Here is a 17,433-nt window from a genome sequence, read left to right on the forward strand (position 1 = left end):
CCAGTAAGTTGCATAATTGCTCTTCAGACTGACCAAACAAGCAGGCCTTCCCTTCGAGTCTTGACCACGTGTTCGTATTATGGCAAGAACTTCTCCGGTTTATGCAAATTGACGGTCATTCAAGCGTTGACCCTGTGCCACGTGCATGCTTCAATTACTACCACAGCTACAGTTGCTGCCTTCTCTTGTCATCTTGCTGTACCATTTCACCAGCCCCAATGGGTTCTTTCTACAACATAGCGCTGGAATCAAGGCTACTAAGTGCAACATCTTTATTGTGTGTACACGCACTTTTTCCTGACTTTTCGTCTCTTTACCTCCTCCAAGAAAGAGTAGCTCAGATGAATTCTGAACGTGTTATCTATTCCATTCGTGTTTTATTTCGACCCAATACACTGGTGTTGTGGGCACCCCGCTGAAAAGTACGTATAACACCAGCATGAAAACTAAAGGCCAACTGCGCCGAAGCTTCATTTTGCCTAAATTGGTTATAAATTAGTAATGTAAAAAACTGAAGAAATATTTTCTAGATCCTCTAATTCCTAATCTAATCCTCTTTCTAATTTCTAATCCTCTAATTCTTGAAAGCGACGCTTTCATTGCGCAACTCGCCGGTTTTCGTAACCGTGGGCCTGGCTGTTCTCTTGTCGCATAGGCCAACCAGTCACAGTGGAGTACGTATGCTGCGCGCGCCGCTGCGTTCCTTGCACCACGACTACATGGTGGTCGCCTCAGCGCATCCGCGGCAGGGGTAGCGCCAGCCGTGAGGAGGAAAGAAAAAAAAAGAACGAAGAAGTTCTCCTTCGCGCATACGCGGTTGCACGGTAATGAGCAACTAAACTCTTCTGGCGGATAGAATGGACTCGAATTTCGTTACGCACGTATGTGCATGCTGCCTCTGTAACCATGATGCGTTCAAGGTGTCCTCCATACTAGCTATAGTAGTCAGTAACTCCGCTTAACGAAAGGCTCAGTATAATTTGTGTGCGCTCGAGCTTGTGTACGTGTGCAGAGAGGTGGGGGTAGGGGGGGGGGGGTGCGTGCGTGTACTAATGTTTCGACTCTTTGTGGACTCACAGAAAGCTTAGCTGTATATTGATTCCAACTCGTTGGCTCTGCTGAATCACTTATTAGAATATTTTAAATAGCACAACAGACGACGCATGAACCTAGTGGTGAGCACATATGACGTAAATCCCAGCACGTCGTCTCCGAGAATTTCAGCGCGCCGCGGGCAACCACGGGAGCCGGATAATCTCGGAAACCTCCGAGAACATGCTTAGAAGCCGCGTGTTCTGTGTCATGCGTTACTTACGGCGAGTTGCAATGTCTGTGTTTTGTGTCAGTTTCATTGTCAAAAACGGCTATTTTGCTAGCTTTCCGCGACGCATCTACTCGTATTTCAAACGAAAAATATTACACGGAAGGTTTTCTATATCTGCACTATCTGGAATTAGGCTCTTTACGGGGTCACACGTTCTGTTACAGTCGGCCTTGCAGGCGTGCAGCTTCTTTGTACTATACACAATCATGAATCTGCGTACCTAAAACCGCACATAAATTCTTCACAATATTTCTGTTTTTCATGAAGAGAAACGTGTGGCCAAGTCGTGTGGCGTAGAGCTGGTCTGCTCGTGGAAGGAAACGGCGCTGCGCCTCAGGAAGCCAGGGTGTAGCTTTTCCACGTCGGAACAACCTGCATAGGAAATTCTTATGTTAATAGAAATGCTTCTGAAGTGCGAGACAGCGCAGCAAGACGAACACAAATAGGAAGACGACAACAGAAGCGCTAATACACTGCTCCATTTGATTAGTCGAAACGCAGCATGTGCGCCTCATTCATTGCTTGATGATATAAAAAAGAGAACGGGAAATTTATTTCAAGCTGTTCATTCCCATGCAGATCATTCTCAGGGACTTATGCTTTTGTTCTAACGAAAACGGAAACTTGCGCGAGTTTGTAGCAGTACATGGTTGTTCTACCAGCTCAAGTGAGACAAATACAAAAAGAGAGAGAGAGAGAGAGAGAGAGAAAGAAAAAGAGAGAGAGAGAGAAAACACTTGTTATCTCAGAGCATCTGGTCTGACGTTAAGTGTACAAGAGCGCATCTATATGCCTTGCCAGGACTCCTTGTTGAAGCTTTAGTAATAGTGGCAGTGAAGTGAGTTACTCTGCCCAGGACTGGGGACGTTTGGAGACAGAAGTAGATGCGAGGGATCGGGTAAAGGTTGGTTCGATATGGAGCCAATTTCAAACGTTCTGGGGCTTATCCGATAGCCGGCACCGCGCTTGCAAAGGGGGCGTCAATCGTTTCCGTGTATTTAGTGCAGATAGTGGTCCGAGAGCAGAGAGTTTGTTTGGGAGGGGCGCCATTGAGTACCTCACTGGCGCCAAATAAATGGTTGGCACAAAAACAGAGACCAGAGGAAAGCTGGAGAGGAGCTCACATCAAACTGAAGTTCGAACGTCTGCTGGAAGTCAGCGCGTGTTTGGTCGTCCTCTAATCTTTGTTTTTGTCTCACCTGCACTCCCCTTATCTCTGTTGTTAGTATAAGAATACTTTTAAAGATTGTGCGCTTGGCGCAGCTTTATTTTTTGATCAAGTCTCGCGACAATATCCCACGCCTTCGTTGACATCCTAATACCACACGTGGTATATTTTCATGTATGGTTTGCGCTAAAAGAACCTGCAAGAACTACCACCGTATGCGCAATGGAGGTGAGCATGTAGCTACAGATACCTGGAAGGGTTTAGCCGTTCGAGTGCCTGTCGACCACTTATACTACAGATGAAGACAAACAACGAATCCGAAAGACGCATTGAATGACGTGGGCCAAATAGTGCAATCTTGTTGCGAAATTGAAGGGGTTACGAGGCAGCGGTAAGAGCAACTTCTTTTCGGTCTGTTAGAACAAAACAGCAGGTCACTGCAGCTCTGCCAATCTCCCACTGCCGCCTGTATAGGACATGCACAGCCGAAGTGATATTCCCACAGACCTCAATTTCAAGACAAGAAATTTTGTCGCCAGTTATTTCAGAGGAGGCGGAGGACTAGGAGAAAATAAAGCGGAGAAGGCAGCGATTCTAGTTACGTTGCGTAATTCTGTAGAGAGTCGTTAACCAGTCCATCTGTAGTACTAGTGGACAGCACGTGCTTCTCAATGAGCTAAATGGTCAGCATTCGGTGACAAACGCGCCTGTAACTTGTCGAGTGTGATGCACGATACATTATGCTGCAGTTAATCTGTGTACCTGTATTGATACACGCCGCTGTCGTACGCGTCTACGGGCGAATAAATTTTTCTTTCAACTCAGTTTCATGAGTGCTCGCGCCTTTGTAACCGCGGCAGATGTCCAACCTCCGACTACCGACCACGACAACCGGCTCAAGAGTCAAGGAAAGCTTTTCGCTTTAACGCTCTCACCTATTAGTGCAAGGCAGTTGTCCAGCTCCCGGCGGATGCACTCGAGTACTTCGGTGACTCCCTGCTGACCCTGCGCAAAAAAAAATCGCGACATGTAGTATAGGTGTTCTATAGCGTCTTGCTTTGATTACCGTCTGTAGCAGAGGCGTTGTATGCACGGTAAAGTTCGAGGACGTCATGGAAGCCTTGTCTATGGCAATGCTCGCCTGAAATACCTATCTGGCAATGGTCAAATTTCCTACATCTTTAACGCATAATTACCTGAGTGTGCGAGGTCACTCACAGTGTTGCCATTATAGCGACTTTCTTGTCTGTTTGGTGACAAAATTTCCTTGGTGGTGACCACTGCCTTTTAGAGCGCAGTTCTCAGGCGCCCGTTCCTGCGTTTAACGTCGGCGTCACTTGACGTAACCGAGCGAACGATCGCCACAAAGGATGAAAATGCGAACGCGGAGCGCAACGCGGGATGAAAGACGGCGCTAGCGAAGACAGCACGAGGAGGAAAGCAGAGGAGGAGGATGCGGCGAAACCGCAAGGCAGAAAGCCAAGGAGGAGGGTGTGGTGAAAGTGTGAGAAGTGTGCCGCACAAGATGGGAGTCTGCGGCGACGACGACTACGAAAAGGCACCATAGTAGTGGGCCGTCGTCTGTTCACCAATGACATGCGGCGAGCACGTCCACTGATACCACATATGGAAACGAAAAGCTGCATGAGCGGCTGCTGTCAATCGCAACCGTGCGTCACCCACGCACTGCCTCTCGCGATCGCCCTGCTAGTGAGGCAGTTTGCAACGTACCACACGAGACATTGTCCGCGCCAACCATGCAATATATCGCGAGATGAAAATACGTACACTCTAAAAACAGAGTTCCGGGCACTCCCTTTGTGGGAGTATCTCCTTGTCCCATATTTCACTCTTTTCGAGAGTAGACCGACCCACTTTGAGAGAGAGTAGGCCAACTCCTGCTGACAGGGTTTTATTCCTCCACCGCAAGGGATGCTAGCACTCTTCTGCAGAGTGCCAATACTCTCCCCACAAGGGTAATAGTACTCCCCCAGACAGTGCTTCTACTCCTTCAAACCGAGTACTTCAACTCCTCCAAGCCGAGTGTTTCTACTCCCCCAAACAGAGTGCTTGTACTCCTTTAGAACAGAGTGCTAGTACTCTTCCCAATAGCGCGAAAGCACGATGTAGATACATGGTCATGTTAGAAGGTATTCGCAATGCTAGCATGTGACGAATATTTTATTCCTTCATAAGCAGCTCCTGCACTTTTGCTTGGTGAATGGATGTAATCCGTAGTCACCTAGTTACTCACATAAAATATTTTATCTCTTAAAAGGTCCTAATCTTTATTGATCAGTCACAAGACAAACTGAATAATAATTTGAGAAGCATACTGACAAACACATAAAATCACATTGCAATAATGCCCATGAACTTTAGAACACATCTTGTAATAAAACATAAGTATATTATCTAAAGTTTCATCAGTATTGCAGTGTATAAATATCGTTTAATTTCAATTGGATCCTTCTTTTGAAAAATAAAGTATACAATGGGAAGTTAAACATAGAATAAACGTGTGCAACCTCACAAAGTATTGACACTATGATCGAAGAGAAATATGCGTCACAATACTGGCCAGCAAACGCATTTCTGGCACAAAACGCATGCACTTACAGGCAGAGGTTACCAGATGAGCTGCTAAGCATGGGGCTGGTGATGTAGATAACTTGTGCAAGAAACTTCTTTTCTGTGCCATATTCTAAGACAGCAGCTCATTCCATAACGTCCTGTGCAGCGTATGGATGTTCCTGACTGAGATTACAGTGCATTTAGAAATGTGCAGCAATATCCCGCCCGGTCTCAAAGCGGTACAGAGGCATATCATATTTCCTATTCGGTTGGCCTCCTCACGAAAGTAGTTTCCTGGTGCTGTTGGGACTGATCCGTTACACTTTCTCACAAATAAATTAAATTAAATTTGCAATATTATCTAGTGTGTAGCAAATCAGCATAAAATGGCAAGGAGCATTCGTATTAAAATCTCGCGCATCAAATCTCTTGTCATATATGGTAGCTTTTCATTCCCATTACGGTAAGAATGCTATACTTCTGAGGAGCAGCTTGCATAATTATAGGATCAACTATTGTGACTCGTTGAATATGCAATCTAACTTGATAAAGTATAGCCTGGCTTCAGATGTGGACCAAAAATCAAATGTGATGAATATGATGCATCAAAGGCGACATAAGCATAAATAGAGGCAGAGAAGTGCACGAAAAAGACAAAGAAGCAAAACATGAACTCAGAATGGCACCATCCTGTATAACATATCCCTTCCATGCACGTGGATTTTGCATGCGCCTATGCATATACTTGCAGAATGAACCAACTACCTGATACCAAAGCTTTTTTCCTACTGAAGTAGTTAAGGTGCGCTAAAGTAAAAAAATATCGCACTTCACAGAATTTTCGTTTTAAAACAAGTACGTTTGTGTCTGGGTATATTAATACATCACCTCAATGTGCACTCAATCTTAAGTCCAGAAATTTACCATGTGCAAAAATGGTTTATTTTATTTTGCCTTATAAAATTTATGTTTACAGCAGCCATGAAACTAGGGAGCTTTTGCTTAACACTATATGTTCACATCCGCCAATTGATGAACAAGTGTTCTACTCAGATGCTCTCAGTTCTTTGCATTCAATGCATCGCTATCTCCACTAGAATACTTGGTTGGCAAGTAGATCGAGTCACCCTAATCACAATGTCAAAGACCTGCCAGAAGCTATCATATGACTATTTCAGAGAAGGAGAAACCACAATTTTACATTTTAAAAATAATTTTCAATTCCAAGTGACTCTCCAGCTTCTAAGATGTAAGTGTGCACCACGGCGTACACAGTTAAAGGCCTTAATTGCTCCTTGGTCTCGCTTCGGGAGGCACGAGCGGTTCTAATGAACTAGTTTCGTGAGCGTGCACGTAAACGACAATGACTTCTTAAACATGGGATTCTCGTCCCCCAATGGAACCCTTTCTGGAACCTAAAAGGAAGCCATACTTCTAAAATTATGTGTAACAAATAGATGAAAGAGGAGACATGAAAATCTGTCTGCTTCATGGCAGCGTTTAAAATACATAATCACAGTGGTTTGTATTTGCACCCTTGCATTTGCGTGTTATTAAATGTAAGCTGTTAAAGCTGTGCAATGTTAAATGTACGTAAGCACCTAACCAAGCATGATCTGTTGCTTTTTATAGTGAACACAGGCACTGTGCTCATTGCAAGTATGTATGTCACGTCACTCAGCAAATATGCAATTTCATTGTACCACTATTTTTTTATCACATGGATATACCTGTTGAGAAGCAAGACAAAAGGTAGTCACTTGTCACAAATCTAATCAACTTTTTTTTAAACATATTTCTAACTTTTCAACGACACTTGTTCATATGTGTTTGTTTCCAGAGAGCTTACTTAATTTTGACTTTACCATCAGAGACATTACATAAATATACCACGTTAGGATGACTGCCTAGAGCACGTGAGAATTTTTATCTTAGTGTGACATACTGTAGTTTTCTCGTTCAAATTGCATGGCAATGTATTTTGATTGTTTGGCGTGTTCTCCTCTACGTAGAGTCGCGCTGGGCTGGTTCTTTGACATCTTTGTGTCCATCAGCTGCCTTCTTGCATTATATAAAGCGGGGGCCTGAAAAATATCGTGTGCAAAAGTGAACACGAGGACATGGTGTAAAACAACATCAAGACAGTCAAGGTTATGGCACTAAAAGAAAGTCTTAGCTCTTAGTCTTCTTACAGAAATGCATGCGAAACATCTAAATGACTGCAACAGTCACGTGCTAAACTAACTTCAATTTTTAGATTTAAACAAAAAGTTCATCCTCGTTCAGCACCAATGTTAAAATACTTCTGCTAACAAATAGAATATTGGTCATTATCAGACGTCATAAGTCTGTCATTAGTCTGGTGTACCGCAAACACCACTTGTGACACATCCTAAGCACGTGCCCAGTGTGCCCCCCGCACCATCCCTGGTTGTGCTCAGGCTCAGGCCATAACTTGAGGATCATATCTGCAAACGTGATGCTCAGTAAGGATCAAAATGTGGTCCTCCAGTTCAATGGACGTGACTGGATGTGCCTATAAGAAAGGGCAACAAGGCTTGTTATGGCAAGCTTACCCACATTTCAATAATAATGAGAAAGTTCACTGCGGCCTGCATCTAAGCTTATTAACAGGCATGAACTTATTTTCATTTATGAGGTGCGCAATGGCGTTCATTTTTGACAGACTCGACTAGTGCTGCAGTCTGAAATCTAGCATTTTACATTTTTGCAAGCATGTAAACGTTGCAGTTAGACCGCCGTTATTAGTTTATTAGACCAACTCTTTGTTTTCTGTATGATAGATGACTGGTAACACGGAATTAACGCAATGTTTTATTTTGATAGTTTATTTCTCCACTACAAATATTAAAGCAATAAACACATTTTGATCTGCCATGCAGTAGCAAGATGCACACATTACGCTTGTAACCTCTTGAGGTAGTGTGATTTAGCTGTTCATATGCCATAACTCTGAAACGCCAACTCATTTTAGAAAATGCACAGGCATGTCCAGCAATTGTAATTCCACACAGCAGCCGTTATATTCGATGCCGATGCATAACTCGCTGCTTGACAATTCAGCGAGTTGGTAGACATAAGCACCCTTTCAGATTCGCACCGTGCTCGAAAACCGCAACAGGAGACAAAATCACACATATAATCACACCATTTCAATACATGAGAAAAACAGTTCAGTCTTGGGGCTTAACCCAATGAGAGCGCGTTTGGGGCGCGACGGCAACGAGCGACGGCATCGAGCGAAAAAACGGACCGTCGCTTGAATAGATCGCTCGGTTCTAGAAATCTAGAATTCGTCACTCGTCTCCCGCAAGTGCTATGAGCGGCTAGCCAATAGCGCGAAGCCGGAATTGGGTGTACATCGCTCAAATACTACCGATTGTCGCGCCGAACGAGCAAACGATTGAATTCTTATACATGCAAGGATAAGAACCTACTGCAAAACCTTCGGAAGTATCTTATGCTACTTTTAACAGTAAAATACATCAACTTAAATGACTAAACCACGCGTAACGCTAGTTTCGACGCGTATTTGCGCCCTCATACCGGCAACACCGGGGATACGCCACTCAAAATCGTCGCTCGCACGGAGTACGACTTGTAGGCGACGAGCGAAGGCGACAGCCAACTCCATCGCAGCGCTTCTCGCGTTCGCACGCAAGATCGCTTATATGGGGTTTATACTTTATTCAGCATAAAACATGGATTCCTCATGCATTTTCAGTAAGTTCAAGATAACACGCCCAAATGACCTCTTGCAGCATGCTGCTGAATACCTGCGGCAAAGTTTCTAACTAGCACTGGCGCTGCACGTAACTTCAGTGGTCGCAGATTACCCATGGGCGAGACACCGTCAAGCACGCGGCTTATTTGTAACGAAAGCACGCCGCCAGCAAAATGACGCCTTCTACTATGTGACACCTTATTTCAACAACGTTCCGTACGCAGTAGATTACCAAACTGAATAAATTCAAACACACAATACGCACGCTATGCACGCTCCGCATGGGCTCGGAATATGGGCTGGTGAACAAACCATTTGAAGCGTCCTCTCGCCTCACGTCTTATTGAACATACCATGGTTCTGGCAGCATTTGCGATTTTCAAAGCGGCAAGTGATAAAATTACATGCAGTTAACGCGATGACTGGCTTTTTCGATTGACATCGAGATACACAGCGCGCTTGCCTAGTCCGTTGACAATCGCGTCGGCTAAGCGCCGCGACGACTTCCTGGCGATAGCATGTCATATACGCAGAATGTGCACCTAAGTTAGAATTCACTCACCGTGGAGAATTTCTTGTTATATTCAACGAATGACGAACGACTGTCATGTTTTCGGGGCTACGCGAGATGGCTGACACACGATCTCCCTTGGATGGCCTTCATTGCTTCTCGCTGGACGGATCACTTTTCTCCGGCGCTGTGCTGTTCCGCGATGTAGAGCGCACGCGCGGTGGAGCGACTCCGAGTGAAAAAGTAGAGCGCTCGCTCCGCGTTCCTTTGAACTGTGGCTGCATATTCTCCTAGAAACAAAACGGTGTGTTGATTGGCCAGCGTGCGTGAGTGATACATCGCCATGTTCGGGGCCAGCCTCCTACAGTTGAAGCAGAAGATTACACTACGTTTTGTTCCCTACTGCGGCAACAGTAGAACAGGCATTCTACTCTTTCTCTCAGAATGGCAGAGAAAAGAACATTTCACTCTCCCCTTGGTGACGGAGTGAACAATGCATTTCACTCCACTCGACATTTTGCAAGAGTAAAACGACGCTTTGAAGAGTACATCGGCCGCTTCACTCCTGCGATACCCTCCCTAGTTTTAGAGTGTATACAGCTGCACTCAAATTTCGCATTAGCGAGTATCATAATCGTCAGTGAATTTTTTTCTAGTGCCATGACAGAACGATAGGCGACACTTTATCGACTTCGAAGTTACGAAAGTCTCTTCAGAAACAGCCATCTAGGTCGTACATTATTATTAAAAAGCTACACGTATGTGACCCAAGTTGGCTGTACCGTGCATAAACTCTGTGACCATGATGAAGCGACGCTTGTCGTCATATAAGCGGTATTCACATCGTGCTTGTGCTTCACAGCGCGGTGGGTCTAAGAAACATCACTTTGTGCTCACGAAATTCAGGTTTTCTTTATTTTTTTTTCCACTTTACAAAACCAATTTGAAGGGAATATGCCACTGCAGATTCTGTAGTTTCACTAACTACGTTCGACTTGTGGACGTTCGCAGCCATAGCGGAAAAATATTTTCCAAGACTAATTTCAATAAAGTGTATGGTGAGATTTAGGACGCAGCAGGTATATAATCAGACAGATATACAGTAGAAAGGCGTACATATCGGAGCGGCTTCTCTCGTGCACGCTAATCTGAACACGCACCGCTTCCATTTCGCAAATTTCTCATACTAATCAACACAACACGAAGCTTTCAAATGAATTAAGGGGCAGAAGCGCAGTATTTGACCTACAGAAACTACACGCCATTGTTATCGCAGTGTTAACAACATTCGACCAAGCTCGTGTTGAAGAACTCTGTTCTTTCATGAGCGAAGAGTACCACACAATTTTCAGGGATAATGCGGCCTAAGTGCTTTTCTTTACGTGCTAAAATAGCGTCACCCACGTTTTTCACTGCGATAGCAATGATATGGACATTCCAGGCACATTTTGTCGTCGGTGTCGCCATCGATGTTCCGTATAAAGTCCAAGGGCGCGTCGCCGCGTGCCGTATGCTGTGCGTGCGAGTGAAAGCGTGCGAGGGTGAGCCGGCGATTGTGGCTCAATCTCGCGCGCACAAGGAAGAAAAGCAGTCGGTGCACACAGTGCGCAGAGTGCTGATAGCTTCGTGTGCGCTGTGTCTTCGCCGCTTTGTTCACGTTGAAGCCAGAGGCAGCACGAAGGTCAATTAGTTCGCTGCTCCTGCATCGCTTCCTCGCTTCAGCGTTTTGACAGCGAGTATTCGCGGTCATCGAGCAAGATGTCTTCATGTTTATTCGTGCGCGCGTGACACATATGGCCGATAAAGCTACTATCTTAACTTCTAATGTCTCCTATCTGTCTACAAATTTCCTCTCTGAATCGATGTTCTGCGTGATATATATATATATTGTGTGTGTGCATGTGCGTGCGTGTGTGTGTATGTGCGTGCGTGCGTGTGTGTGTGTGTGTGTATGTGTGTGCGTGTGTGTGTGTTTGTGTGCGTGTGTGTGTGCGTGTGCGTGTGCGTGTGCGTATGCGTGTGTGTGTGTGTGTGTGCGTGCGTGCCTGTGTGTGTGTGCGTGTGTGTGTGTGTGTGTGTGTGTGTGTGTGTGTGTGTGTGTGTGTGTGTGTGTGTGTGTGTGTGTGTGTGTGTGTGTGTGTGTGTGTGTGTGTGTGTGTGTGTGTGTGTGTGTGTGTGTGTGTGTGTGTGTGTGTGTGTGTGTGTGTGTGTGTGTGTGTGTGTGTGTGTGTGTGTGTGTGTGTGTGTGTGTGTGTGTGTGTGTGTGTGTGTGTGTGTGTGTGTGTGTGTGTGTGTGTGTGTGTGTGTGTGTGTGTGTGTGTGTGTGTGTGTGTGTGTGTGTGTGTGTGTGTGTGTGTGTGTGTGTGTGTGTGTGTTTGTGTGTGTGTGTGTGTGTGTGTGTGTGTGAATGCATATCATATTGACCGCAAATAAAGACGGGGACAGCTGAAGACAACACAAAAACGACAGGGGCGGTCGCTCTTGTGTTCTCTTCCACTGCCCACGTCTTTATTTGCGGTCAATATGATATGCAGAAAACACCAACTAGGCCAAACTGAAGTTTTTATGTGCATGCGTTTTGAAACGCAGGCGTGCTCGCACACCTACGGTATGTAAAGTTCAGTCGAGTTTTATCAACAGTTTTAGCGACGTTGATGCAAAGTTCATCATAAATTCACCTATTTTTCTGTATCAGTTTAGCGACACGCGCCAAAGTAGCAACATTGGCCACGCTACTACGCATCTCGTAGTTCAAAGATAGCATGAATTTTGGTCGAAGCGTGAAAACGAAAATTACGCCGCTTTCACTCGAACTGGAGATGGCGGAAAGAAAAGTAACCGATTACATTGCCTTAAATTGACGCGTTTCCTTCCATGAGTATGAAATACATTTTTCGTATAATAAGTACAAAGGATTGCAAGGTGCCGCTTGTTTCGCCGCCGAAGGTTCGTTCACGGGAAGGCTCAATATTCAATTAATGTTAGGATCCTCCTGTTATGACGGGGCATGGACTGCACGAAACAGTACAGGACAGATAAGGAAAAACATGTTAGGGGCTTCATGTGCCGCAAAGCGAGTAAATTCATTTGCTGCATTAGCAGAACATAACAGCAGTCAAATTTTAGGAACACATAAAAACATATATCTAGGCTGTTTCATAAAAATTGCTTGAAGTTTCTTTATGACGTGGAAGATGAGACAACTAGGGCATTGCTTCGGTGTTATTTTCACCACAGGAGCTGGAATATAAAAATGTCTCGACTTATTAATTACAAGAGTCAATACAAAAATTGGCCGAATTAACTCACTCACCTAAAGAGTTTTAAGGTCGACTTCAATGCGAAACTGAAGTACGCCGTCCGAAAATTTCATAATCACTTCTGCATATGCGGTCAGCTCAGGCAATTAATTCCTTGGATTGATAAATTTTGCAAATTCCACCCTGAAAACCAAAATTTCATTGCCAAAGGGCCCAGCTTCTGCGCACGTAGCAAACGCCCGTTACGTACGTGATTGCTTCCGCGGCGCCATCATGCAAGCTTGAAGCAACGACGAGACAGAGGGATTAACTTTCTTTGACAAACTGCTCTGTGTCTCAGTCGTATTCGATGGTAATATGTCATGTGTTGGACAGTGGGTTGTTAAAGACACTTTAGCTAAGTTGAGCGAACAGATATCAATTAATCCTACGGATATCCGAACTTCATTGGCCTCTGTTTTTTTCTTCTTTAAGCGCGAACCAAGCCATGTTCCTTGCCAGCCACGTATGCGTTGTAATTAAAAGCATTCGTGGCTGTGGTGCTTCGCGACGGCAGCGGCAGCTGGCTATCGTGTAGAAGAGATTTTGGCCTCTTCGCACTACGTTTTGATGCGAAAGCATCAAATGGCCCATTCAGCGAAAAAGCCGACGGCGTTTGTAGCTGTGAAACGGCACCTAAATTCCTATTGGCTGCGACACCACGTCGCGAGCACGCCTCGACGGAGCAGAGCGGGCGAATCGGAGCACGTGCTGAAACGCCAGCGCGCCAGGTGTTGCGTGAGGGGAGAGGGCGTCGCCGGCGACGCCACGTCACCAGAGCGTCGCCAGGCGCGCTGGTGACGAGATATGGCGACGCGACGCTGCGGGGCGAGACGAGTTGTCTTCCGCGAGGCAGTCGCATGACGCGTGCGTGCGGTTGCCGCCGTCTCCCTATCGGAACCTGCCACGGTCTGTATCTCTCTCTCTCCTCCCCCCCCCCTACTGGGTTTAGCTGCTGCGCGTGCCTGCCGGCCTTGGTTGCCGCAGCTGCTTCCTCGTTCTCTCGTCGCTCAGGACGCCGATGGCATGCGGCTTCCTTGATTTATCAGAAACATGCTCCAAATGATCCCAGTCTACAGCCAACATGCTAACGTATGAACTATACAAAAAATTATCCCAGACAATTTAATCGCAAAACTCGATGACATTACTGGCCGCACAAAACGCGAAAGACCGCTCAGCGGTGCTCAATTCGACAGTAAGGCTTTCGCATTCAGAACTCATCAGAAGTGTTTAAGTGTCCTCGGGTTCTTTCAGCTGTGGAATTTTAGGCATCCCTTGTTATAGGTGGTGCGCTACTATAGCATAAAAATTGCCCTTTTAAATTTTTGTCACTTCAGAACTCCGTGCAAACAGAGACATGCAATAGGGCGTTTAATAGTAGCGCGCCGACTAAGTACACCTCACGACTCGGTGCAATTCTTATTGAATAGGCCGACAGGCCTACCTCTGACACTTGTGGCTCTGTTGAAATAATCGCACATATTCTGGGTATCTGCCCTTATCTCAGTACGGAGAAACAGACGCTGTGTACAACACTCGAGCACCACGCAACCAGCCACTCTCAGAGCAATAGACATTATGACAGCAGGCACGCACAACGGACGTATGCGCTAAAGACAGCCAGAGCGCTAGTTCGCTTCTTACGGTGTATATGAACCTTCAAGATGGACTGTTCTAGTGAGAGGTGCGGCCTCAGGATGCTGAGTGCCGATCCGTCTACGTACTCAGATCTTGCTCTGTGCTTATCTCTTTAAAGTACATTTCTGCCTTCCCCCGTGCATATAAGCAAGCGGGATCCTATCTATCTATCTATCTATCTATCTATCTATCTATCTATCTATCTATCTATCTATCTATCTATCTATCTATCTATCTATCTATCTATCTATCTATCTATCTATCTATCTATCTATCTATCTATCTATCTATCTATCTATCTATCTATCTATCTATCTATCTATCTATCTATCTATCTATCTATCTATCTATCTATCTATCTATCTATCTATCTATCTATCTATCTATCTATCTATCTATCTATCTATCTATCTATCTATCTATCTATCTATCTATCTATCTATCTATCTATCTATCTATCTATCTATCTATCTATCTATCTATCTATCTATCTATCTATCTATCTATCTATCTATCTATCTATCTATCTATCTATCTATCTATCTATCTATCTATCTATCTATCTATCTATCTATCTATCTATCTATCTATCTATCTATCTATCTATCTATCTATCTATCTATCTATCTATCTATCTATCTATCTATCTATCTATCTATCTATCTATCTATCTATCTATCTATCTATCTATCTATCTATCTATCTATCTATCTATCTATCTATCTATCTATCTATCTATCTATCTATCTATCTATCTATCTATCTATCTATCTATCTATCTATCTATCTATCTATCTATCTATCTATCTATCTATCTAGCTCAATCACACGCACAATTTGCGGCATGTCACGTTTCGAGGAAAGACGCTCACCTTGTATCCCAGACCATAGAAGATTGGCCGGCCGATGAACACTGCTCTGGCTCCTAGGGACAACGCTTTGACCACATCGCCGCCACACCGGATGCCGCCGTCCATATAGACTTCACAGCGCCCACTCACGGCACGCACCAACTCCGGCAGCACCTCCAGCTGCAATCAAGTACACCAGGGACGCCTTGTGTCGAACACTACCGATATACCATGTACCGCGAGCCCCATTTCAGAGCGAAACAAGACAGAATAGCGCTACCAGCAATAAGAAGTAAAACTTATACAAGTCAGCTCAAGAAAAAATGAGTCTGCACAGCTTGGCGATACCTTTAGCAGCTTCACATCATAAACAGCTAAGCAGGGCCGTATTTTCTAACTATCTATTACATTTTATGTTGTTTTCGCTTTTTGTCTTAAGCCCTGAGATGGCTTGGACGCCGTCATCGCTAAAATATCCCACTGAAGGCAATGTATGATTACGAAAGAAGTATAAAAAAAACTGGAACGTACAGATCACTGGCCCAGGTGCCACAGGCTGTGCCCGATCACACATTCAAATTACAACGACATCGAGGACTTTGGGTCTTATTTTCTAACAATTCATTGCATTAACCATTATTTCCATCCTATATGTCACAACTCAGACGTCGTCATTATCCCCGGCATCGGTCACTCGGTTCAACGGGTGATGACCAATTAAAAATTAAAAGTGTGGTAGATCTAGCGGAGTCACAACCACTCGTCCCATCCGCTCGTCTCGTTTTTTGTGTGCGCGTTCACCAAAGTGTTCACTGTAGTTCGCGCAGCTTATATTTATGCAAAAACGTTTGGTCGCTACCGCAAACCTGCGACGGTGGCTCGCATAGGCGGTGACGCCCGGCCTACACAACACCGAGAGGAACGGCAACGCCACAAGCACAACCTTCGCGATGCCCTGAGCGACATCCGCAATCCTGATGCTATCGGCATTCGAGATTTCACCGCAAGATGTTCTCTGCTTAACAGCTTGCTGAAGGTGTTCTGTGCTTGCACCTTTCGCGGATGTATGGCCTGCCGAAGTTTTGCAGGAGAAGCTCTGCCATCTGGTTTCTTCAGCTCGAGAATAACTTCTACGTTAACAACGTGAGATACTAACACTTGCGTTATCTCCACGCAAGTCGCGAGCTGTCAGACGGTCTTTTTTTGGAGGTCCGACTTCTATCAGGCTTGGGCATCTACGAGAACCTGCGGTAGGCCGTGATTCCGCACGACGGCATCACTGTGGCTGCGTCTCGCTCACAACATACGTTGCCGGTTCCACCTGGTACAACTCTATCGGAGTCTGTGAACCCGACGCTACCAACGACGACAGCGTATGCTTTCCGTAGCCACTCTGACGAAAGCCCTTGCAAATTCTACAAAAAAACGAGCAGTGGCAGGAATCCGCCATCTCTAAACCAAGGTCTTGCTGATCGTTGCAATACGCTGCCCTGCGCCGCTGTACCCGCACCTGAATTGGGGACACAGCATGAATCAGCAAGAGCACCAATGCAGAGCTACACTCGCAGCTCTTCGCCACTCCCACCGTTGCACGCCGTTCGACGGCACCGTCTTCAACGTTGTTCCCCTCAGCGAGAACAGCGGTTCTTGGCACGCGCCAAGAACCGGCCAATACGCCTTAACTCTGCTTGCCGAGTTGCACCGCACTGGGCGCGCAGACGTTCACAATGCAAGGCGAGGTCCTCAACGCACAAGACAATGCGCCCTGTGTCTAGACTTTGTGTTCCTGCAGCACCGTCTGCATACAGGAGCACGCACCTCATGCGCGCCTGTGTGTGCTCTTTGTGCTTTCACGGCAGACATCCCGACGCAGCCCTATGTCGTGCAACACTATACATATAACCTGCAGTAGAGGCGGCTTTCTCCTTCCTATTCCTAGTGACACTTTTTTTCGTACAACGTCGTCGCCTGCGACACTCTCAGCCACGACCACCAGAGAGCTATTTGTACCCTTCGCCACAACACGGACTTCACCTGAACTTCTTAACGGACGCTGCGAATCGCCACTCATGTATACAAGCTTGCAGTCTCTCTTATTTCTATACGCGCGCCTTTTGCATATATTTCAATTGCGCTTCGCACTTCGACGGGGGCTCTAGCGGCGCGACTATCACCTCCAGAGCCGGTGAAGAAGACCACCCGCCTGTATGTAGCGCGAGCGAAGAATTGGCTAGCGCGCTGGACCTGAGCGGGCGATCCCGTGGTACCATGGCTGGCCGTCCTAATAAACCGTGGCATGGCGGCTACCACTTCGCGCCGC

The 17,433-nt window shown here is 45.7% G+C and overlaps 1 protein-coding gene across 1 annotated transcript in view; it reads right to left on the reverse strand.

Annotated features, from left to right (window-relative positions):
• Positions 1 to 357: 357 nt before the first annotated feature.
• LOC126530565 (L-lactate oxidase-like) overlaps positions 358 to 17,433 on the reverse strand; it is a 72,077-nt gene continuing 55,001 nt past the window's right edge. Inside the window, exons 7-9 of the mRNA XM_050177830.3 lie at positions 15,135 to 15,293; positions 3,428 to 3,497; positions 358 to 1,696 (exon numbers count right to left, since the gene is read on the reverse strand). Coding sequence (XP_050033787.1) covers positions 1,584 to 1,696; positions 3,428 to 3,497; positions 15,135 to 15,293 — 342 coding nt within the window. The 3' untranslated portion in view covers positions 358 to 1,583. The remainder of the gene's footprint in view (positions 1,697 to 3,427; positions 3,498 to 15,134; positions 15,294 to 17,433) is intronic.

The sequence above is a fragment of the Dermacentor andersoni genome, chromosome 4 (assembly GCF_023375885.2).
Source record: "Dermacentor andersoni chromosome 4, qqDerAnde1_hic_scaffold, whole genome shotgun sequence".
Classification (NCBI taxonomy): Eukaryota; Metazoa; Arthropoda; class Arachnida; order Ixodida; family Ixodidae; genus Dermacentor; species Dermacentor andersoni.